This window comes from Rattus rattus, chromosome 5 (assembly GCF_011064425.1).
Source record: "Rattus rattus isolate New Zealand chromosome 5, Rrattus_CSIRO_v1, whole genome shotgun sequence".
In the NCBI taxonomy this organism is placed as follows: domain Eukaryota; kingdom Metazoa; phylum Chordata; class Mammalia; order Rodentia; family Muridae; genus Rattus; species Rattus rattus.
In genome coordinates, this window is record NC_046158.1 from 50,282,751 (window position 1) to 50,308,284 (window position 25,534).

The 25,534-nt window shown below is 35.9% G+C and overlaps 1 protein-coding gene across 2 annotated transcripts in view; it reads right to left on the bottom strand.

The window, feature by feature from the left end:
* Positions 1 to 489: 489 nt before the first annotated feature.
* Positions 490 to 25,534, bottom strand: part of Sp3 (Sp3 transcription factor) — a 43,735-nt gene continuing 18,690 nt past the window's right edge. For both annotated transcript variants that reach the window (XM_032903488.1, XM_032903489.1), the window contains 3 exons: positions 9,827 to 10,019; positions 4,370 to 4,566; positions 490 to 2,232 (listed from right to left, as the gene is read on the bottom strand). In XM_032903488.1, the coding sequence (XP_032759379.1) occupies positions 1,916 to 2,232; positions 4,370 to 4,566; positions 9,827 to 10,019 (707 nt within the window). In that variant the 3' untranslated portion in view covers positions 490 to 1,915. The remainder of the gene's footprint in view (positions 2,233 to 4,369; positions 4,567 to 9,826; positions 10,020 to 25,534) is intronic.

Below are 25,534 nucleotides of genomic sequence, written 5' to 3' on the forward strand. Positions count from 1 at the left end.
TGCCTTTTCCCAGTTCCTACTCCCCTTCCTCTATAACCATTCAGACTCACACATATTCAAAACAACCTTCTGAATAGCTTCCACTTGCCATGATTACCACAGCTTGTCTATTACCATTTTAAGGAGTACTTATGTAAATTCAGAACTCTCATAAATCAAAATACTTTGCAGTGCTTTGAAAAGGGAAACAAAGAGTAGTTTGCAAAACAGTGTTGACAAAACTGATACAAATCAATGTAGGCTAAGAAATTAGACTTTTTCAAGTTATATTTTTCAAGTTTCAATTTATATTTAATAAATTCATTTTAAGTGAAAAATTAATTGCCAGCACCTCTATACACCTCTTTTTAAGTAAATATATTTATTTACAATCCCAGCATCTGAAATCAAGAATCTAAAAATAAAAGTCTAAATAAAGTAAGGAAAAATAAGCCAGACTTTCTTATCCATACCATTGCAGTATTTTAAATGCATCGGACTACAACAAACTCAAAAGAAAAAAAAATAGTGTTTTATTAACTACCACACTGTTATAATACACTTTAAACGTACAATAAGGTAGCCTGTAAATCTGAGGTGGTCTTAAAGATAACAAATGAACAGAATCCAACTTCTTGAAATAGATGAACTGCTGTAGTATAGGTACATGTAGGAAAATTGTAGAGCTCTTACAAGACCAGCAATGTAATTTTATTTTGTACATTTTTAATTGAAAATATAAACAATAATTAAAAAATAAAAAGAAAATACAGCATAATAAAAAACATACATTTCTCAATTAAATGTATTGGATACATATAAATTTTAAGGGAAGAAGCAAAAAAAGGAAAATGGTAGATATTTAAGTGCAGACTACCTAGATTAAAAAAAACTTAAAAAAATATCATAAAGTCTCTAGTTTCTATGACTAATATCCATATGGTTGGAGTATCGTCACTGTGGAAGTGATTTTGTTATGTTTGCATATGTTATACTTTATTGGTAATTTACAACGATGGCTTTTAAGGCCCTGGCAGACATATTTTTTGGAAACAAGATTGGATTTAATAATAAAAATTTAAAAAAAACAAAAACAAAAAACCTCTGCTAAGACGCAATACACCTTATTATTATTTTTTGGTCCTCCAAACTTCAGGAAAAGGGGTAATTCACTAGAACATTTTACCACCCAAATGCTTCAACCTACACATTTTAAACTTTTTAAAAACATCGGTTATATTGCCCAACTTCATTATTGAAAGAATATTAACAAGACATTATTTTGGCAAATTAAATCTTAAACATGGCTTTTCAACAGGATTTAAAAGGTGACTATCCCTAAAGGTCCATGTTAAAATGTAGTTTTCAAAATCTTACAAGAGTAATGCTTAAAATATTGTACAGTTAACCTAATTAAAATAATTAGCTTCAAAATGACAAATTGATAAGCTAAGTAAAGCCTACACTATGTAACATTTGCTTGGAAACTTGATTTGTCAGTTATGCATAATAAAAATTCCAGTCATCAAGAAAATTACAAAAATTTATAACATGATTTCTTTCACCCACCAACTTTTTTATCTTACAATAGATAAATACCAACAGTTTCTCATTTTTACACTAAACCACACAGGATTGATGCATTTGGTTAGACTACCATTCGCATTGTTAAATTCAATTTTCTCTTTATATAACTTGGTAAAATTTCATTTCTTCTAGATTCCAAAAGTACCTACAAAACCCATGCAAATTTTACCATTTTTAATATACTATGGAATATCATACAAAGTAAGGCATTTCAGTGTCATGTATAACCAAGTTACTGTCAATCCAAAAATTTTTGCACATCAATAAAAAGATATCTAAGAACTTAGGAACAATATTCTTCTCACTACTGTATAAAAATAACCACAATGAATAAGTATTTGTGTAATATTTACTCCATTGTCTCATTTCCAGAAACTGTGACAAGCTGTAAAGGTATTTCAGTGTTGGTAAGGATGTCTTGATTGCTGGTGGCAGAAGCATTGACAGTTCCTATCCCTGACACAGACCCCTGTTGAATATTTGCAAGGATAAGTGTTGTTCCTCCTGCAGTAATCAAGGCATCATCTCTCCCAGCTTCCACAGATGCTAGCACTGTGCTGCTAGAGTGAATGACTTTTTTATTCTGATGTGTTTTAATATGTTTGGCAAGGTGGTCACTTCTCATAAAGCGTTTTGAACATTCTGGACAAACAAATTTCTTCTCACCTGTAAAGGAGAACAATTAAACTGCTTAGTTTTAAAATTCCACTTTTACAGATTAATGTAGTCTTTCCTAAAACAAAAGGTCTATTAAAAATTGTACTGGTTTCATGAGCTGCCCCTATAAGATTTCCCTTATAGAAATAACTCTACTCAAATATTTGTCATTTTTATGGTTTGATGAAAGCATACTGTATGATGGACAGTTTAATATTCAAACAATATTTTAAGACTTCATGCTAAGAATCTGATCTGAAACCTATTAAATACTTGCTAAAACCACCATCTGTGTCACCTCTTTAAAGTCTAAACTGTATTATTTTAAAAGACATTAATGTCATATCATTAAAAAAAGTCATATATTAAACCTTCAATAGTTAGGAATTCAAATAAAAATCAGAATAGTTATAGGTCAAAGCAAAGCAGACTGAGTGTTCAATGAGATTAAATTCAAGAATAATGGAGGTAGCTGGCTGACCTATTTCAGTTGAACATCAATCAAGGGCAACCTAACACAGCAACATGTATTGTTTATTAAAATATTCACGGTAACACATGCTAACTCTAGCTTATTTTCCAGCTTAAATAAATCCTCAGAAACAAAACACACAAGACACTGAACCTCAAGATTATTCAAAGAAGGAAAGGCAAGCGGCCAACCAAGAGGACTCCCTTTTTCTTTTCTCTTCAGATGCTTATGTGAAAGGGCGACTTGCAGGTAACTTTTCAAATTTCTCCTAATTCATACGGATTTCTATGTCTCAGTCCTACTTAACACAAGGACTGTGCAAAAATGATAATCTTCCCTGTGTCACCCCTATAACAGTTCTCACTTCCAGCCAATGAATCACCATTTTTCTAAGGAAGTATTTTCTAAAGTCTGACTTGAAACACCAATTAGAAGAGTGTCCCACCACACACTATCAGGAAATCTACATACAACCCTAACCCAAACCACTGTGTTCATGGAACACTCAGTATCAAAGGCTTAAGAAGCGCTATCTTATAGGTTTTCTCTTTAATCTATACTCAATTGGGTGGTAAAATAACTCAGTTATTTGATCAGACTTTTCTTCTCCATATACATTATTCTTTTTCACAACCTATTGAGGAAATACCATTGGGGAAAATTCTGTTGGGAGCCATTTTAGGATCTACACTCCAATCACTCAATGTTACTAACTTTCTCTCCTGAGCACATTCAGCACAAATTAACAGAAAATCTTGCTACTGGTATATATACTCTTTTGTTAGTTTCCAAGAGGTTAGTTCACCTCATCTTTTATCTTTATAATAACAAGAGAGAGAACTAAAACAAGCAGCAGACCTAATGTGCATATGCTGCCTCATACTCCGAGGTCATCGTGTATGCTGTTTAAAGGCTGTGTTAAATGGTTGTGAAGCAGAGACAACTTACTTCCTTCACCTCACAGAAAACCCAAAGGAATCTATCCCTTGGCCATGCTCCTTCTAAAGCACTTCCTCACAGTGTCAGTTTTCAATTCTTCAACACTGCGTATAGACTGATGGACACTCTGATCATTTAATATTAGCAGAAGATACGACATTGTATTATGTTAGACTTCAGTTTGAGTCAACCCTATACCCATCTCATACAATCACCGTATGACACTATAAATAAGAAAACTGTGTCATAACAAAGAAAACTGTGACGAGTCTCAAGACGCCTTTTATTTACATCACATACTCAGAAAAGATGAAATGTCAGAATTTAGCAGATTCTACATGCTAGCATAAGAGACAACAGCAAATACTGTAAAATTTGTCAAGTGGCAGTACAAATATGCTTTAAGACATTCAACAGTCAATGAAAGCCGACCCAAGTCTATATAAACTAAAGAACTTTTCACCAAAAAAAAAACTATAAATTTATATTGGTTTATTCTTTAAAATTTAGTTACTAAGAGTGAATGTTTGATTTAATTAATCTCATTTAAAAGATTTGATCAAGTAAGGTATGCTGAAAAAACTTCTGGTATGTTCTATAGCCTACACTTCATTTTGTCTGTTAAAACTATTAGAGATTAGGGATGCAACTCAGTGTTCTGAGTATACACATGTGTTCAGTCCCTAACCAAGAACGGAGGAAGGAAAGAGGAGAAAACATAAAAAGATCAGTAACCTGTATGTGTTCTTCTGTGCCTCTGTAATTCATCACTCCGTGTAAATCTTTTACCACAGAACATCCAGTTACAAATAAAAGGGCGCTCCCCAGAATGCCAACGCAGATGTGCTCTCAGATGTGAGGTTTTCCCATAGACTTTACCACATCCTGGTATATGACAAATGTGTTGCTTCTTTTTCCCAAGATTGGTACCTCTAAAAAACACACAGAATAATACACATTTATATCAAAGCATTCAAAACCATTTATGTCATATAGCCTCTTGAATTTCAAACGGGAAATATCACCAACATATCAGAAACCAAAATCATTTTAAGTCTATTTAAGTGAAAATTAATGGTTTTTTAAACATACAAATTTAATGTGTGAATTTTATCCCAGAACCGATTGTTGTCTGATGTAGCTATAGTCAAGTAATATAACTAAAAGGACACTTCATACACCAAGAATGTACAATAAAGCTATTAACTATCCCATCAGAATCGCTCGCAAATACTATGCACAGAACCAATTCAATTAATAGTACAGGAAACTAGTTTTATTCAAAGTCATGATGTCAGATATAATTTTTATAATTTATTATCCAAAGAATAATATACAAAAACTCATCACAGGTACAATTAGAAGGTAGATAGACAGCTTAAGCAGGTTTTAAATTAACATGATTTAAGAACGCTCACACACTGACATAACACTGAGGTGGAGATCCACATTTTAAAAATTAGCTAAAGCTAAGTTACCTTTCCTAGTATCCCGCACAACAAATACAAACCAAAGTCATCTGTTAAAATGTACCCCAGAAACCATGCAGACACCCAAAATTATTCACAAGAGATATAGCAAAATAGCATTTTCTCCACAGTGCAAAATTTTACATTACACTTTAAATATTTGGTACAAAGGACAGTTTGGAAGACGTTCTTAGATGAGTGAACAGAGGCATCCTAGTCTAAGCAAGAAGAAACTTTTCTGAATCCAGAAAATGTATTTCAATAGCATTAAACACTACAAAAACATTTCTTGAAAACAAAAATTAGATTGTTACTAAATTATTCCTTTTAAAGCATGACTTTTTGGACATACTTATCAAAACTACACCGTACAAACTTTACAGTGTTTCTCTGAGATTAAACAAAAAGAAAAAAAAGGAACCTTTAACCCCTCCCCCAACTCCCCTCCTCCCTCAACTCAGTCTTAAGTGTGGCCTGTAAACCTTCCACAACTACTAAATCCTCCTGTACACAATATCCCTATCGTTTTTCAAACTTCACTGGAAAAACGCATATTCCCCCACATTTATATTTTAATGTACTCACACTCAGGAGCATGTGAAATTGCCATAGGACAAACAGTGCTAAACGGTGCAGTGCTGGCTGTTAGGTGCCATAGGTGTTCTGAACAGGGAGACATCAATGTGGGCTCCAGTAGTTAGAGAAGGCTTCGTGGAGGAGGTGGGTAGGATTTAGATAGAAAGGAGGGAAGGCATTCCAGGCAGAGGAATAGCATAAGTAAAGACAAGGAGGAATCATGCTGTTGTCTCAAGGGCACGGATGTCATAATCTAACACATTCTAGTTCCTGCTCCAGTCCACCCCCAATTTCTAAGTCTCTTTAAAGAGCTGAGTTGAGAAAAACAGTTTTTTTCTGGCTCATTTTCAATCCTCAAGTCCTTCCGTTAGTTAGCTTTTTAAATTTTGCTTTACTCTTAAGTAGACCTAAGAGAAAGAACAATGTCTTTATTGGTATAAATATTGCGTTCACCATAGCAATTTCACAAGAAACCCAACTCAGTTCACTCATGACTTCACATCCCTCTGCTAAGGCTACCACTTGGGTGAAACAGTGTCATTTTATAAACTCAAAGGTGTAATTTCCAAACTTAACAAAATTTAGCCTGTGAGCACCAACAAAACACAAGGCTGACAAATGAACAGCAACAAACGTGGGTTCTCAGAGGACTGGGAAAAATGGCAGGGAACCTGTTTTTTTCTGTTGCATTGTATGCCAAACGAAGACTGGCCATTAAAAATGGAACATGCATCTAGGAAAAATAATCCAGTCGCACACTTCTGTACCACAATTTAAGGTGAGTGCTTAACTTGCAGATGTTCAAGTTAGTACTTAAAATCTGACCCAAGGGAAGGCCTAGATAGCCCATTACATGTGCACGGCCTATCCTATGAAGGAAGGGGAAGAGGTCTTCAAGAGCATGTTCCATCCTGAACACATTAATGTCCATTATATAACCATGGGATTCCAAGTAATAAACAATTTTAAATTTCTGTTTCTGACTGCTTAAAATTGTGCCCCAATAATTCAATGACAACACAAAATCAATCCAAATTCTGGACAGAGTTAAGGAAAGTTTTAAGAACTACCGCCTGTTTTGCTTATGGTGGCAGAAACACAAGCTGAAAAATGCTGACAAAATAAACTTTGCAAAATAATTTAATGGATTGATGCTTAATTCATACAAAACCCATGTAACAATAATGCCTTTAGATCATTTTTTCATTTACTACAGCTGTTTTTTCAACTAGACTCTAAAGACTGGTTCTGATATACAAAGATTGGCTAACTGAACAATTTTAATTTTTTACTTAAACCTATCCTTTTATTTTCTATGTATGAGTCCTTTTCCTACATATAAGTCTGTACACTACAAGCATGCAGTGACCACAGAGGCCAGAAAAGGGTATTGGACTCCCTGGGATTCCATTTATAGATGTTTGTAAGCTGCCATTTGGGTGCTGATAACAAACCTGGGTCCTCAGGAAAGAGTCAATGTTCTTAATTACTGAGACATCTCTCCACCCCTGAAATATTTCCTTTTATAGCTTGCTATAAAACAAAATAGTTTTATAAGGATGGATGGTATTAGTTTTCTTAAAGTACTATCTTACCATATATATAAATAAATGGTTAAGGGGGGAAAAGGCCAATATTCTAGTCTTTAAAATAAAAATCTTAAGTTACAGAATGTTCTTAGACTATGTGAATGCTTTGAATCATTAGATGCTCTCTTTATACAAGCAGGCCTAGTGCATTAGTCCTTACTGAGCTCTGTCCAAATCAACTCTAAGAAACGACTACCTAAGAATCTTAATGTTTATTATTTAGAATTAGTACTTACAAACACAATGAAGTAAAAATAAATAAATACATAAGATTTACTTTCTACAATTTCTGGCATAATAACCTGTAGCCAACTCTAAACAGTAGCTTGTCTCGTTGTTTCAGAATGTCTGCTATCTGTAAGTGAGCTCCTTTACTCATCATATAATGCATTCTGCACACCACTGACAGAGCGATGGAGAAAAACTGAGAAAATACACTTTACATGAGAAGTTCACATAAATTAACAGTTCCACAAGACAGACAATTCACAAAATAAAGTTAAAAAATTAAGTACTGGAAATGTTCAACCTCACCAATAAAACAAGCACACACTAAAATAAATGAGCTATTCTTGCCTATCAAACTTTAAAAGTTTGTTTGTTTTCTTTTAAGTGAAAAGTAAGAATTGGAGACACATGGTAACTAAGACCCTGCAGTGTTAGGGAGAAAGCAGGACAGCTATTTAGCAGACAATTACTTTTGACCAAACAATTCTTTTCTGTCAACATACACTAGTGAGACAATCAGACAGATGTGCAAGGACATATGTATGAGGACTATGACAAACCCCAAAGGAGAAAGTTAAATTATTTATCCACATTCAGTATAATACTATACATAGATTAAAAAATGACACAGATCAGATACGGCCACAAAAATTACGAGACACAAACAATGAGAATAAGGTGATTCTACTTTAAAATTTATGTAATATTGCACAAAAATATTTTGGTGGTTAAACCTTGAAGTAGTATATAACTTGTGGGGCTTTTTTGTTTTGTTATCTGAATTTTGAGGATATGTTAGTTTAGCAAATTAATTAGAATTAATTAAAATGTTTAACTTTAAAAAAATGAAGCAAGGCCAAACATTGATCCCAATTAGATTTGATGAATAATGTATCTGAAAAGTGCCTCTAAAAGAGAGTGTGAATTTCAGAACAGTCACTGCCTACCCAGAATTCAACATTCAGTATAAATAGCTAAAGGCCAGGTTCAGAAGCAGATCCTCTGAGTTAACAACAAAATGTAAGGGTTAAGATTGGGAGTATATATATGGATAAAAAATCCAGTTGTACGATGTTTTAGGTGTTTTTTTCCATCCCATTCTTGAGACGTGGTCTTACACTACAGCTCAGGCTGGCTTCAAACTAGTGGCAATTCTATCTCACTGACTACACATGTGCATTTAAGTAATTCACCTATGTGTGATACATCTGTGCCACTTATAAGAACATAGTTTAAGTTTTCAAATGTCAGCGGCTATCAGTCCCCTCCCCTTTTTGTGGTTTTGGGCCTGAGAGATCTCTGTCCTAGACATTATTATTATTATTGCAAACAAACTGATCAAAGTACGTATCAATCAATAGGATCAACCAGAGAGCTGAAAAATAATCAAGTTTATAACCATGAGCATTCGTACACAGTAACACTGTTCGGCACATTTGCATACTTAAAAGTAGTGCAGGAGAAAGGTACTGTAGCCTTTCACAGTAATGACTAGAGATTGTTAGCACAACTTTCTGATTCTGTCTTTGCTTCATATATTCAAAACTGGACAAAGATACTAAGACTATTGACTCTAAACAGAAATGTCATTGTTGTCATGACATATAATCTTGCCTGTCTAATACTTTCCAACTTAATCCCTTCTTCCTTGATACCAACATTGTTATCCATTTTGTTTTTGCTAACATTTGACTGATCTTTTTCATCTCATTTTCAGTAACACTGTATCAATCATTTGAAATGTTTCTTATAATAAGATCAGGATGGCGTTTGTAGTTTTTATGATCTAAGTCCATCTCTTAATAAGCTTATTTATAGCTACATTAAGTAATTACCAACCACTCTGAGCTCATTCCTATCAGTGTTTTTGTCTTAGGAAATATATCTTTTAAAAAAGAATGAGGTAAAATACTACTGGGTTACTTTCAGAACAATAAATCCCCATCATTATTAAGGCCTTTCATCCCCATTTCTGTTGAAAATAGTATTTACACTTATCAACTAATTGTGAATTTCTTACTTTTATATAACCTTCTCAAGCTATAATTTTTTTCCTCTGTATTTAGGTCAAACTCATTGGTGGTTAGCAAACAGGCTAATGAAATGGGGCCTATAAAATTACATGTTATATTCTTTTAAAGACTAAGCAAATTTAATTTAAAATTTGTACGCTTTTTTTCCTTACTTCAACCACTCATACAGTCACACTCCCAAAATGATGATGTAATGATTAATTTATCATTAAATACTGACATGGCATGCAATATTTTAAAAATCGGGGTGATCTTAGCACTCCTTAGAACAACAACACATGGCTGATGTATGCATACCTCCCACCACCTTCTTTACAGTTGGGACAGGTGCAAGCTACCCTCCGAAGTCTTTTTCCTTCTTGATGTTGTTGGTCCCCTTCTTCATCTACCACTTGTACTCGTAAGTGTGTTAGGTCATTGGTATTCAGTGTAGAATCACCACTGAGCTGCCACTCTTCCGGATCAGGCTCTTCTTCCTTGATCCTAATATCTAAAGATAAAAAGGGGATCGGCACACATGCATGAGATGTAGCCTACTGCTTCAACAAGACAACCATAGTTTCAAACTTTTCTAGGTTAGAGCATGACATAAAAAAAATTAACTATTTGTAAAGCATATTCATTTTCCTTTCAAAATTAATATATTTTATTTTTGACAATAATTTCAGCAGAAGAGGGAATGTGGCAGGCAGTAGAGCTTACTTTTTTAAAAGACCCAAAAAGAAATGTGAAACTTCAAATACAGTTGTTCAATTAGTCAACTGTATTTGAAGGATCGGTACTGGACGCCCGATCCTGAAACCTCACAGCCCTTTTTATTTTTTTGTTTTGAGAATTGTTATGATTAAGATTCCCAGGCTTGTCCTGACTCAACATACCAAGTAGGTGAAATCTGGGGCTTAAACAGCAGGCACAATCTACTTCTCAATAAATTTAATGAACAATTTAGTCTGAAATACCACATGTCTTTAGTATCTTACAACTTGTAGCCACTCTATCTATAGGTAGCATATGAATGTAAAGGAATCCATTCACAGGGCCAGGAAGAGTGCCCTGCCTCAAAGGCATGAGAATCTGAGTTCACATCCCCAATACCCACATAAAACTTATGAGGGTAAGGGCAGCACCAAGGAAGATTCACACTTCAGATCCAGAAAAAGATTCTGCCTCAGAAAGTAAGGTATACAATTGAGGCAGACACCCAAGGTCAATTATCAGACTACTTACCCACCCACCCACACACACACACGGGGGGTGGAGGTAACTTGCATTCATTCTTACAGTTTAACATACAAACTCAAGCTTTAAAGTCAAGATTACTAAGTACTTAAAATGGCTACAACACTGCTTTAGGAGGGGATGGGAAGTATGTGGCAGTTTGTGCTTTATTATAAACCAGACTGGAAAGCAAAATGAATATAGCAAAGTGTGTTATAAAGATCTTTACATATCAATAATACAATAATGTATCATCTTTCTTTTTCTCTACCTTTTTTTTTCCCCAAGAAGGGATTTCTCTGTGTGGCTCTGACTGTCCTGAAGCTTAGTCTATAACCTGACTGGCCTTGAACTCAGAGATCCAGCTGCCTTTGTCTTCTATTTGTCTTCTAAGTGCTGTGATTTGGTTCCCTGAACCCACACAGCAGTTCCAAATTCCTAGAGTTCCAGTTCCAAGGTATCCAACAGCCTCTTCTGACCTCCAAGGGTGCCTGCACTCACACACACAAATATTCACACGTGATTATTCTTTTAAATTTATTTTTATTCTTCTTAATTATGTATCTATGTAAGTACACGTGAATGTAGGCACCTGTTGATGTCAAAGACATTAGAACCCTGGAGGCAATTATAAGCCACCTCACATGGATACTGAGAATCTAACTTGAGTCCTCTGCAAAAGCAGCACGTGCTCTTAACCACTGAGCCACCTCTCCAACCATCAAAACATACACATAACCAAAGGTAAAATAGTGAGCAGGAAAGCATTAAAAACAAGTATAATTGGGTGCATGTTAGACACATGTAGTCTCAGATCTCTGGGATGATTAAGGCAGGGGGTTCATAAATTTGAAGCCAACCTGGTCTACATTTAAAAAAAAAAAAAAAGACTCTTATCAAAGTATAAACAACTTCTTAAAAGTGTTTGAGAGACATAGAGAAGTTTGAAAGTTTAAACAAGAAGTGCTCTGTTCTGAGAGACAGTAAAGATGACTGTGTTTCACTGCTTATGAGAAAGACCTAGTATGGGAGTTGGGAGGGTCAAAATGCCAGGAAGAGATAATAATCAAGAGAGTGCTTAAAAGGTTTAGCTGTCAGAGCAATCAACTTTTTCCTGTTAGATGAGAGATTAAAAACACCATTCACTAATCCAGGTATTTCAATAATTACCTAGTATGAACTTATATGTAGTGTGTTTCATCTGGTGGCTGAAAATTTAAAATATAAAGGATATTCAATTTGCTCCTTCTGTATTTTTAACAGAGAATCAGAAATAAAAATCTTTCCAAATATTATAGATCATAGTCTGTGCCCTTGTGTAGTGTCTGACTGTAATAAGACAGACATCACACAAATTTTGTGGTTGTACAGTATTGACTCTAACACACTGAATAAAGACAGTTTATAGATAGCATATGCACAAACACAAAATGAGAATTTTATCAGATGTTTTTAAAAACTGATGCCATTTAAGTCTCAATCTTTTGTGTTTATTCAATATCACTTGTTACACTCTCAGAAAAAAAAAGCGGGGTGGGGGGGCATTATTAGGATATATCTTAAAAATGTATGTTGAGACAGGACTGAGTTCAAGGCCAGCATGGACTGTACAATGAATTCCAGATCAGCTTGAACTCCAGTGTAAAAATCTGTCTTTTTTTTTTTTTTTTTTTTTTTTTTTTTTTTTTTTTCTTTGAGCTGGGACAGAACCCAGGCCACTGAGTTAAACCCTAACCCCAAAAAAAATCTATCTTTTAAAAGGAAAAGAAAAGAATTTTTAAAAAGATAGAAGTACAATAAAGCAAGTGCTATATTCCAAGACTTAGGAGCCAGAGGGAGGAGACTACTTGGACCTTAAGACCAGCCTGGCCTACATAAACCTGCAGGCCAACAAGAACTATACATAACACCCTATCTCTCAAAAAACAAAGAGATAGACAGAAAGAAAATCTATCTGGATAGGAACTACTAAGATTTAAAGACCAGCTAGATAACAAGACACAAAAATAAGCATGGAGAAGAATGGGAAACAATCTGACTCAAAGAGTGAAGATATTTTAGAGCAGTGGGTCTCAATCTTCCTAAGGCTGCACTCCTTTTATACAGTTCCTCATGCTGTGGTGACCCCCAACCATAAAATTATTTTTGTTGCTACTTCATAACTGTAATCTTGCTGTTATGAATCACAATGTAAATATGATATACAGGTTAACATGTCACCCCTGTGAGAGGGTTGTCTGACATGCCCAAGGGGTCTAGACCCACAAGTTGAGAACCGCTATTTTAGAACATTCCTACTGTTTTCTATTGCTAATTCTCTTTCTGAACCTTCAAAACATGCTTAAAGAATGTCACAAAACAGGTATTAACAATCTAGTTTTCTTTCTTACTGTACGGACAAACACAGCTTAGTCAAGTTCAAACTCAACACATTTTGTCCAACCAAAACAAAACTTGCATCTACCCCCTTGGCATTAATAACTTAACTATTCAAACTATCAACTGCACCAAAGCCTGTAGTGCACGCTAGGCCCCCTTCCATCTCTTTCTCTTAAGTCAACTTGCATTTGACCTGCCAAAATTTTGTTCCTAAATAAAAATATAATTATATCTATTGAGTTAAGGTAACACATTAATTTTCTATTTTCTCCTGGATTAAGTTCCGAATGTCAGGGAAGGATTCTAGGGGAGTAAAAACAATATTATAATGAGCTAATTGTTCTATATCTAATATGCACCACCGAGACACCTCATGTAGAATGTGTGACTGGCTGGTAATCATTTGTCAATGTAGAAGTCACCAAACATAACAAATATGCCACTCAAACAGAAGATACTTCCAAAATAGATAATAACTAGATATAGGAAGATTTATGTGTTGCTGGAAGAACTACTTTCTTGATCTGTGTTTAATGTGTTTATCTTTTAAAATATAAAGTTAAGGTACATGATTTATATATTCCCTGAAAATTATACTTCAATTTCTTTGTGTTTGCATCTCTAGTTCTTTCCCCCACTTATATGAGTTGAAACCCAGAAATTTAGGGTATCTTCAAAAGCTATGTGCATAACTTGAAGTCTGGAATGTAATTTTATTTGTTCAACAAATACATAAACAGTTCAAACATGTTAAGTCACTCTTCTAGGTTCTAAGGAGAAAAATTGATAACCAAAGTTAAATTCATGTATTTATCAGGTTTACCTTTTAATTAGGAGAGGACAAGTAAGCCGGCAGCACTTGGTAGCAATTAAGATATGGAAGAAGAAAGGCTAAGGAGGAACAGGAAGTGAAGAGAAGGGAGTAATTACTATTTTTAACAGTGGAGAGAGACAGTTTCTGCCAGTTAGTGACATCTGACCTAAAGATGGTAATGGAGCGGGTGTGGCCAACGCACAAAGAAAAACAAGCTAGATATGTCTGATGAGGTCAGGGGGGTGCAGGGGAGGGCAGTCTGTATGCGGAGAGTATAATCAATTTGGAGAACAATATATAAATCAAAGAGGTAAAAATGGAGCAGGCAAAGGAAGAGAACCGCATATGATATATATATATATATATATATATACACATTATTATGCAGGATAGTTTAAGACCTTCACATGTTCTTCTGAGAAGTACTGAAAGGAGTGGCAATATTTAAACAGGATTTTATTAAAAACTCAGGATTGTCCTGGATATGAATAAAGTCTGCTAGAAGAAAATGGCAGACAAGCACAGGAACAGCAATTATATTGGAAAGTTATTATAAATTACTACTGCGCATTACCAGATATAGTGACACAGACTTTAAGCCCAGCACTATGAAGCAGCAGCAGGCGATCTCTGTGAATTCAAGGCCAGCCTGGTCTATGTGATGAATTCTTGGACAGCTAGAGCTACACAGTCTTAAAAACAAACTACAGCAAAAGATGGCATTGTCTACTGGCCTTGATGCGTATCTGCAGTCCTAGTACTAAGGAGGCTGTTGCAGAAGCATCCCAAGATCAAAGCCTGCCTAGGCTATATAGTGAAGTTCAAGCCAGTCTGATCCACACAGTGAGATCAGGTCTTTAAACAAGAAAGAAAAGGAGGGAGGGCGGGCGGGTGGGTCAGAAATTAGGGTGTTTGGGTTCGGTCCCCAGCTCCGAAAAAAAGAACCAAAAAAAAAAAAAAAAAAGAAATTAGGGTGTTGATAAAGAGGTTGCAGAATGACTCAGTCAAGAAATATTTTGAAGGGAAAGCCAAAGAAAACTGGGCATAGTTCTGATAATAGGCTACAAGAACACAAACAGGTCAACGACACTCAAGGGTCTGTCCTCAGTGACTGACAAGATAAAAGAACTGCCATTAACTTAGGTATCAAGTGTAGGAAAGGAGGGGAAGTTTTAAAATACCAAATGAAGACAATGATAGCAAAGAGTTCCAGAGTTAGGGTACAATACTGGCTCACCAACCTATGTTTGTCATTAATGTACATGGTTGATATTCAAACACATGGAATGCAGCATAGATAAGAACTGAGACACTATAAAATCAGTAAGAGGAGACAACTGAGCATGGATAGCATAAACTCCTGTAATCCCAGCACTTAAGAGAAATGGGAGTTCAAGGCTAGCCTGGGTTCACAAACAAAACCTTTGGGTCACTGTGTGCATGTGCTTGAAGGAAACAGTGAACCCCTAAGATCTACCAGATACACCTTAGAACTATGTGCTATCACCCAAAGAGGGCAAAGCCAACCAACTCTTCAGACTGAGGCCTCTACACTGCAAACAAACAAACCTTTTCAAATTTGACTGTGTAGGCAGTACATGGACTAGAAACTGACTAACATGAGTTAGAAAACGTCAGGCTGGAGAAACAACTCTGTGGCTCATACTGTTCTTGAGAGGACAGACCTGAGTTCAATTCCCAGCACCCACATCAGGTAGCTCACAACTACCTGGAGCTCTAGCATTAGAAAGTCAACATCTCTCTCACCTCCTTGGGTACAGACACACATAAATATATGTCAGGGCATTCCCCAGGCTGGTCCACAATAGTAAATATAACGTGTAAAAAAAAAAAAAAAAAACCACAAACTAGCTTTTTATATCAAATAGCATACCACGAGTAGCATCCCTGTACAATTTATGTCAGCAAGTTAAAAAGTAAATGTGCTTATTTAATGATTAAGTAGTTGAAGAAAAAGTTAAATTTAAAAATTTAAGACACAGAAATTCAAGGTTGTTTCATAGCAGATTTAAGAACTTTACAAACTAAGAGCTATTATCTTCCTCAAAATGGTTAAGTTTCCCTCTGGTCTGAAACATTACAAACACTGTATTTGTCCTATGACTGTGGTTGTTTCTTAAGACCTAACTGCAAGACAAGCTTGTTAAGGGTAGTAGAAAATGCATGTTTAAAAAAGTCCCTGCACAGGTAAGAGCTGAAATGTCAAAGAGGAAAATAGAAATGTAATGAGACATGCAGAAGACACACACATATAGAGGCATACAATATGAGTACAAGATAAAACTAATTTTCAATATCAATGACATCTGGATTTCTATTATAAGTATTTCTATTATAAGTATTACCAGAAAAAACATCCTATCTCTTTCTAAACCAGGAGCTATTTATCAATAGAGCTATAGACTACTTACAGTCTTGACTACTTTGTTAAGTCTGGAATATACATATATAGTAACAGAAATAGCTAGCAGTGGAGTAATACAAAGTGAGGCAGTGTTGATAAAAATGAGACCTTCTTGGGGGTTGGGGATTTAGCTCAGTGGTAGAGCGCTTGCCTAGCAAGCGCAAGGCCTTGGGTTCGGTCCCCAGCTCCGAAAAAAAGAAAAAAAAAAATGAGACCTTCTTTAGCAAGTGTATGGTTATTGTTTATCGAAGTCTTTCACATTCTCTGCCTTTAATTCCCTTAAAAAGCACTGATGAAAATACTTATTTATTTTTAAAGTTTTATTTCCTCTTCCCTTTAATCATTCTCACCTGCTATAGAAACCACACTCAGAACTACAGGATGCCCTACAAAACCCTGTCCACTGTTTACTTAGGTTTTCCTAACTTCAGGTTCTTATGGACATTCCAGAGCTATCAAAAAACTTTTCTCCAACTTTTCTTTCAAGGGGATAGTTTCATATTATAGATAGATGTGGATTCTAGAAACTTAACTTCCCTAATCTAATAGAAAGAATCCAAGATAAATTTGTTATTTTTTGTTTTTTTGTTTTGTTTATAAGGTCTCAGTAGCCCAGGATGGCCTAAAATTCACCATGTAGTCCAAGCTGCCCTTCAACTTGTGGAGCTTGTCTCAGCCTCCCAAGTGCTGGTTTAAAGGCATGAGTCACCGTGCTTGATTCTAAAGAAGAGATTTCAAAACTAAATTTTATTTTGGTATTTCCAAATATTACTCTCTCTATATATGTATGTATGTATGTATTTATATGTGTATGTATGTATATATTATTATATATACATATATATAATATATACATACACGTGCTGCATTATCTCAATTTTAAGGGTAAACAATATTCCCTCAAAGCCTACTTTCTTAGATTTGGATCACTACTCTTCTATAACTGTTTACTTTGTCTCAATTAAAATTAATCCCTTATTAAATAGTTTCTTTAACCACAGTTTTTCAGATTACCACCATAGCTTCTCTATCCACATAAAGACTATTCTGGAACGAATTATTCTTACTATCAAATTTAGACAATACAACCTATTTAAACACAAAGACAAACAAGGCATATACTGGTAAATAACAGGCTTTATAAATATCCTATAAAAGATCCCACTTTGTCACCTTACCAAATATGAGAAAGGGATCATGTGACCTGCTATCAATGCAGTAAACTAACAAACTAATACTGGATTCACTTTCTTTAACCTGGTAAAAGAACAGTGTTCTAACCTATTAGGCAGTGATAGTTAATACATTTATTAATACTTGTGCGCCATAAGCACTTAATATACCTCACTGCATGCCCCAACTGCCATGTTAATATTCTAGATGATGCCTTAAAGATGTTGCCTAGCTGCCAAACATGGTGATGCAAACCTTTAGTCCCAGCACTCGGAAGGCAGATGCAGGTGGATCTCTGTGAGTTTGAGGCCAGCCTGATCTACAGATCTGAGTTCCAAGACAACTACAACCACAGTTGTTACACAAAGGGAAAGGGAAGGGAAGGAAAGGAAAAAGAAACAAAAAGCTAGTTTACCTTACGTTACAGTTAAAATGGACAAAGGCAATAATATTGAAAAAATATATAGTTAGAGGCCTTAAGAATAAATTTCTGAGGCTGAGAGATGTGCTTGGTGGGTACGATCTTCATGTAGAACTGAGTTCAAATCCTCAGCCCCCATGTAAAGAGCCAGGTTTAATGGTATATGCCCATAATCCCAATGCTGAGGATACCAGGGGTGGGGATCTGTTCTGGTGTGATCAGTGAATTCCAGGTTCTTTAAGAAATACTACCTCAAAAATAAGGTATGGGCCAGATGTGGTCATCTACCCTTTAAGCACTTTAAAAGCAAAGACAGGCAGTGCTCTGTGAATTTAAGGCCAGCCAGGAATATATAGTTAAGATACTTCCTGGGGGAGTTAGAGAGGGTGGAAGGAGGAAGGGAACTGAGTGAGACAGTCAACATTGAACTCTGAACTCACTGACCTCCACAAGCACACCAGCCATACCATATGCCACACCCGAGTATGCAAGAGTGCACGTGCGCGTGCACACACCTTAGCACATTAGATCTTTCCATTAAAACCAGGAGCATTATTAGCTTCCCACTGTATAATGTACACTAACTGCATGCAGTCTGATAGAATGATTTTAAACCTGGGATAAACCTTATGACACGGCTACATACCCCACACTACAGCATAGTAGTATGCAGTCTGTTAAATCCTGCTACACACTAGAGAGTAGAAATGACTCAAAACAGTACACTAATTGAAATATGCAAATAACAAAACACAAATTCCATCAACATCAAGTATCTAAAAAGTAGCCAAAATTACTGAAGCAGAAAGTAGAAAGAATACTGCTACAGTCTAAGGACAAGAATGACAGGAAATTGATACTGAATACATACAGAATTGTGGTTTTGCAGTATCAGAAATCTTAGTAGTTCTGTTGTTCAACATGAACACACTTAACTGAATACTTAAAAAACAGTTAAGGACTAACATGATGGCTTAACAGATAAGGCTGGATGGAAACTACAGCAAACCCAAGCCTTAATCCCTAGAACCTGCATGGTAGGAGGAGTCTCAGCTCTCAAAGCTGTTCTCTAACTCCACTACGCTGCACATGTACTTGCTTGTGCCCACACGCAAAATAAACAAACACTATTAAAAAAAGGATGATAAAATTAATGTCATTTTCTTTAACCACAACCAAAGCAAAAACTAAAAATGTCTCCCACTTACAGAGGACTTGTTCTAGAAATCGCACAGATAAAAAAAAAAAAAAAAATCAATGTCAAAGAAGTCTAGAATAATAATGAAAGATGTTCAGCACTATTATAGAATTACATATTCTTCCCTAAGGTTCTACCTTTTCCACAGAAGCTATACTAATTTCCCCCCTTTTCTCCAGAGTTTAAAAAATATTTTTAAAATTAATCCAAAGTTCTAATGTTCTCCCTAGACTTAAAAAGTCTCAGTAATTCGTAATTGCTATCCCAAACAAAACAAAACAAGTGATTTATTTGAAACTACCATAACTCACACCATTCAAATCCTAACAGTATCAAACATTCATATTAAGAATAGATTCAATTGGGCTGGAGATGGCTCAGGGGTTAAGAGCACTGACTGCTCTTCCAGAGGTGCTGAGTTCAATTCCCAGCAACCACATGGTGGCTCACAACCATCTGTAATGGGATCCGATGCCCTCTTCTAGTGTGTCTGAAGATAGCTACAGTGTACTCAAAATAAGTCTTTTTTAAAAAAAAAAAAAAAAAAGGAGGGCGGTAATGAGGGGAGGATGGGGAGGGTAACACCCATATAGAAGGGGAAGGGGAGGGGTTATGTGGATGCTGGCCTGGGAACTGGGAAAGGGAATAACAATTGAAATGTAAATAAGAAATACACAATTTAATAAAGATGGAGGAAAAAAGGAAAAAAAAAGAATAGATTCAATTTTTAGGAACTAATGATCTGAAAATGATTAGGAATATAGGTTAAGTATTCCAACTTAAGACATAAAAGTTGATCGTGATTCAAAATTATAGCAGAAATGGAATCCTAATTTACCTTGCTTTCTTCCCATCTCCTCAAACACCCACTTGTCAAAAGATAACAGAAATAAACTGCTTTCTTAGTGTAAGTAGTTGAGGATATTCTTTTTAAAGCCACACCCATTATTAAGAACATGAGTCATTTATATTAAAACAGTCCTAAATTGTCCAATGTTTTGTAAACGTTCACTTCTCAAACCATGATCAAATGCTTTGTAGCACCTATTTAGTAGCTATCTATCTTCCTCCAGACTCTTAGCCATGTGTTTCTGCTACTCACCAAGAATACAAAAATGGAGCACTGGGCATGCTGGTGCACACCTGTACTCCTTGCACAACTGCAAACCCAGCACTCAGAAGGCTGGGGCAAAAGGATTCCAAGTTTGAGACTCTGCCTCAAAAAAAGGAGAATTTTATTATTATTCTATTTCAATTGCATTGTAAGAACTCTTTTTCAAACTTAATGGTTTGTAATAAGCAATTAAAATATCCATAAAAATAATAGGTTTTAGCCAGACATTGATTGGCATATTCCTACTGTAATTCCAGCATTTAAGAGGAAGACTGTAAATCTAAGGCCAGTCTGGGCTGAGATCTGGTCTCAAACCAACCACCTAGATTTAGTAGTGTTCTCTAGGCATTGCATATTATTCTTATAATTTAAAATACAACAGTAATGGCACAGTATATAAAGCCATTTTCTGAAACTCAAGTAACCTAGGATTCTTTTCATTAAGTATGAATTATAAATTTTTTTAAATCTTAATTTTTTTTTAAATTTAACACTGGAAGAGTATTACTTACTACTTCAAGAAATAACTATCATTTTAAAGTACTTTTAAAATTCAACTCTCGGGGTTGGGGATTTAGCTCAGTGGTAGAGCACTTGCCTAGGAAGGGCAAGGCCCTGGGTTCGGTCCCCAGCTCCGAAAAAAAAAAAAGGAAAAAAAAAAAAAAAATTCAACTCTCACGGCATGATTTAAGAAATTTTGAGTAATATACTTTGCACAGAAATGATTCAAAAAAAATCAATTAAATATTATCTACCTTCTGTATCAGAAGGCTCAGGATATTAATTACTGTGTAATACCCCTACTTTAAAAGTTAACTTATAGTTATTACAAAGTACTTAGAACACTAAAAATCTCCAGATTCTAGCTTTGTTGTTGCTGAGGTTTTTTTCCTTAGACTTATTTATTTCTTACTTTATATATATGGGTGTTTTGCCTGTATATATGCCTGTGTACCACCACATGAATGCAGTGCACAAGGAGGCCAGAAGATGGTGGTACAGACAGTTGTGAGCCACCACATGGGTGGGTGCTGAGAACTCAACCCTGGTTCTCTCTTCAAGATCAAGTGCCTTTAACCTTGAGACATCACTCCAGCTCCTCACAATTATATTCTATCACACCAAGTCAGTATTAGTAAGGTAGTTCTATAATAAACAATACTAACATCCTGCTGGTTTGACCCAAAAAAAGTCTTTATACACCATCAATTCAAGGTAACAAAGAGCCGTTCCTTAATAGTCCGTTAAGAACCAAGGCTCCAAATGAGAATATTTCTGAGATTCCCTTATCAAGGATGACATAGGGGATATGGCAAATTATAGCCTAGTCTTAATTTTCATTCATTTTACTAGTCATAAAAAAGAATGCTGCCACATCTAATGTCAATGAGTACAAGAAAGGGCAACTCTATCATGTGCCTAAAAAAAGAAGAATTTATCTCCCAAGTCCCTCTGCAGGCCAAACTCAATTCAACTTACTCTTCCCACATACAACATACCTCACTTCTACTGAGGGGTGCCTCAATACAGAAGAGAAGGGCCAGGCTACATCAACCTGGAAATTACACCTCTTTCAGACTTATATCCAGGTCTGTGGTTTCTTCAGCTACACAACTGAAAAAGTTACATCTGCTTGAGTTCCAAATGCCAATGCCCAAACCACACCTTTCCCAAAACCTGTGCCTTGCCTTCGGTCTATCAGGTTTCTCTGATCTCTCAACTTAAAACTTCCCCAGACTTGGCAAGCAACACCTTTAGTGTCCCTTTCCTCTCTCCTAATCGAACTGCAAGGCAAACTGCTGAGTGACCTTACTCTTTCCTGTTGTAACAACGAGAGCGAGTGATGGTCATAACTGAGTGGATCCTCTCCAAAGGACTGACTCAATTATTTCCTAAAATGTTTTTTCCACTTCATCTCTAAGTAGCATTGCTGTTTCTAGTCATACTCCTTTAATCTCACTACTCAGAGGCAGGAATCTCATCCCTATTCAAAAATCTGGTCAATTCTTGTCTAGTTCACCTCTTTCTCAGGAGATTGCTGGAGCCAGTGGCAGCTAAACTATTGTTTCCCAAGCTCATCCGATAAAACAGAGACAAGTCTTTGCTGCCTAAGTTTTTGCAGCTAAGTTTTACCAAATGTTTCTCCTTTGCACATTACCATCCTTTAACAGTTGTTTACATTGAGCCAATGCTACAGTTAAGGTTTTCTATAAGAATATATATTCTATCAATTTTTAATAAAGCAGGCTATAACTTAAGTAGGACCCAACAGATACATAATGAAAGTCACACATATAATTTCCAATTGTCAAGTCGGTAAAAAGCAGTAAAATTTAACACTATTCCACTTAACCCATGATCAATACAAAAATTATTAACTTGAGCCAGGCAAGGTAGTTCATGCCTGTAACCAAAGCACTTTGTAGACAGAAACAAAAGGAACAGGACTTCAAGGCATTCTCACCTACAGGGTTCAAGGCTAGCCCAGGGTACATGAAAACTCTAAAAATGAAAAACAAACCTGAAATTTTTATATTCTATTTTAATAATCTTCTAAATTCAATTTATATTTTTCATATTTTAGTCTACACTTATTTCAAGCACTTAAAATCAAAGAGATCAATAATTCCTAAAACTACAATGGCTTAAAATAAAGATATATTTTTACTTAAATCTATCATGTAGGGCTGGAGAGATGGCTCAGTGGTTAAGAGCACTCACTGCTCTTCCAGAGGTCCTGAGTTCAATTCCCAGCAACCACATGGTGGCTCACAACCATCTGTAATGGGATCTGATGCTTTCTTCTGATGTGTCTGAGGACAGCTGCAGTGTACTCATACACATAAAATAAATAAATAAATAAATCTTAAAAAAAAAATCTACCGTGTAACAGCTAGTGTTGTATTTCAAGCTTTCCTCACAAATCAATCATGATGGAACAGACGATGGTACACTTCAATAATCAAAGCATACTACACAACTGTACTCAGCTTGGGTGTGCTGTGGGAAGAGCACGCAAAGTAGATAGCAGTCCTGCCGACTACTACACTTTTTAGAGACTTTTTTTTCACATCTGTTTGTCTGATTGTTTCTAAGACATTTGTCACCCTGACTGTTCTGGAACTTACACTGTAGAACCAGGCTGGCCTCAAACTCATAGAGATCTGACTGCCTCTGCCTCTTGAGTGCTGAGATTAAAGGCATATGTGTCACTACCCAACTAGACAGTTTTTTTTTTTTAGTCATAATTTGAAACTTACTATTTTCAATGAATTTTATCCCAACTTTTCCTTTTCCCCCCTCAACACATACACTTTTACTTCAGTGGTACAAGGTTTGATTATAGCAAGACTTAACCCCAAGATGAGAGAGGAGGAAGAGAGAGAGGTACAGAGGGTAGTAGAGGAAGGAAGTTAGGAGAAAAGGGAAACAATAGGTGAGGTTACACTCTATACTACATGGAACAACTGATTTACAACCAACTACATGACCCATGACCTAAGTAAGACACGCAAGATTCTTTACCAGGTAAAAGTAGTTCCTTTTAACACAGGATCTGAAGACTTACAAAGCCACAAGAAGATATTAACACAGCTCCAACATTATTCAAACAAAACCTCAATTTTCTTCACAACTTCTCTTACCAAGACTCTGAAAATTAGATGAAAAGTTACATCCATTCCTCAAAAGGAAAATAGAGAATTAGTCAAGCATTAATATACACCTGAACACAGCACACAGGAAGAGAGCCAAAATTTCAAGGCCTGTCTGGACTACACATCAAACCTTGTCTCAGAAGGAAACAAAGTAAGGAGATGGGGTAGCACTAAAGACAGTTTTTAACAATTTCCAACGGCTCACATTCCACACTAAAAATCAATTGTCTACTCACTCAAAATATAAAGATCAGTATGAGATTTTCAAGGAAGTTAAAAAGCCAGTGCTCTGGTCTCACAAGTGAGGCTGAACTCCCCCTTTCCTAGGAGTGAATGTTTGCCCTCTGTTCCATTTACAGATAAGCATTTACAAAAGAATTGAGATATTTGAGGATTCATGGTAATGGCTGATTTTCAAGAAATACTAAGAATAAAAACTTTTAAGTGTGGGTTCGGTCCTCGGCTCCGGGGGGGGGTGGGGGGGGAAACTTGTAAGTAGTAAGCAATAAAAAAAGCATCTTAAGACATTAATATATAGGATGCTGTTTTAGACGTGTTCGCTTCAAACAGCCATTAATTTTTCCTTGTAAACTTAAAGTTTAAAGGTTTATTTATTTTATGTGAGTGTTTTGCTTGCATGTATGCATATACAGTGTGTGTGTCCGTCTGCCTCTGGTACATGCATAGGTGTAGAGAGTGTTCCTGTATTCCCTGGAACTACAGCTACAGGCAGTTTTAAGTGCCATGTGAGTGCTAGAACTACACTCAAGTCCTCTGGTAAAGCTGTAGATGTTCTTCACTGCTAAATAAAGCATCTTTGTTTCCAGACTTTTGAGTGCTCTAACTTATAAGACTAAGATAATTTTAAAAACACACAAATATGATAGTAGGCAATCATGAAATTGCTTTAAAAAAAGATAAAGTCAAATTTCAATTGTGATGGTTTGTATAAGATGCCCCTTGAGTTCTTAGGCATTTGAGTACTTGGTCCTCCGGTGGTAGCACTGTTTAGAGACTAAGAAGGGTGGCTTTATTGAAGGTAGTCACTGAGGGTGGGTTTTAAGGTTTCAAAGACTGTCAGCATTCCCTATCCTCTCTTTTCAGTTGAGCTCTCAGCTGTTCCAGTGGCCACGCCTAGATGCTGCCATCCTTAGCCCACCGTAATGGACCCTTATCGCTCTGGAACTGTAAACACAAGTAAACACTTCCTTCTCTATGTTGCCTTGGTCATAGTGTTTTATCAGAGTAGTAGAAAACTAATACACAAACCAACTCAAACCAAAACGCTCCACCACTGTTCTAAACTAAGCTTCTCATTAACAGATACCAAGGAAAGAGGAATCTTACACTAACCATCCTGACACAGCATCAGAGAAGTTACAGAAAATGTACTTAATTACCTTCATATACTGACAGCAGTTAACTTAAGTTCCCCAGTCTACCCTCAAAATTGTCTTCACCCAGGTCTCACATGCCTTTAACCCTGGCACTTGGGAGGGCATAAGAATTTGAAGGGCAGAGTTTTGAAGCTAGCCTGGTGTACATAGTGAGTTCCAGGACAGACAAATTACATAGAGAGACCCTGTCTCAAACAGAAACTTGTTAGA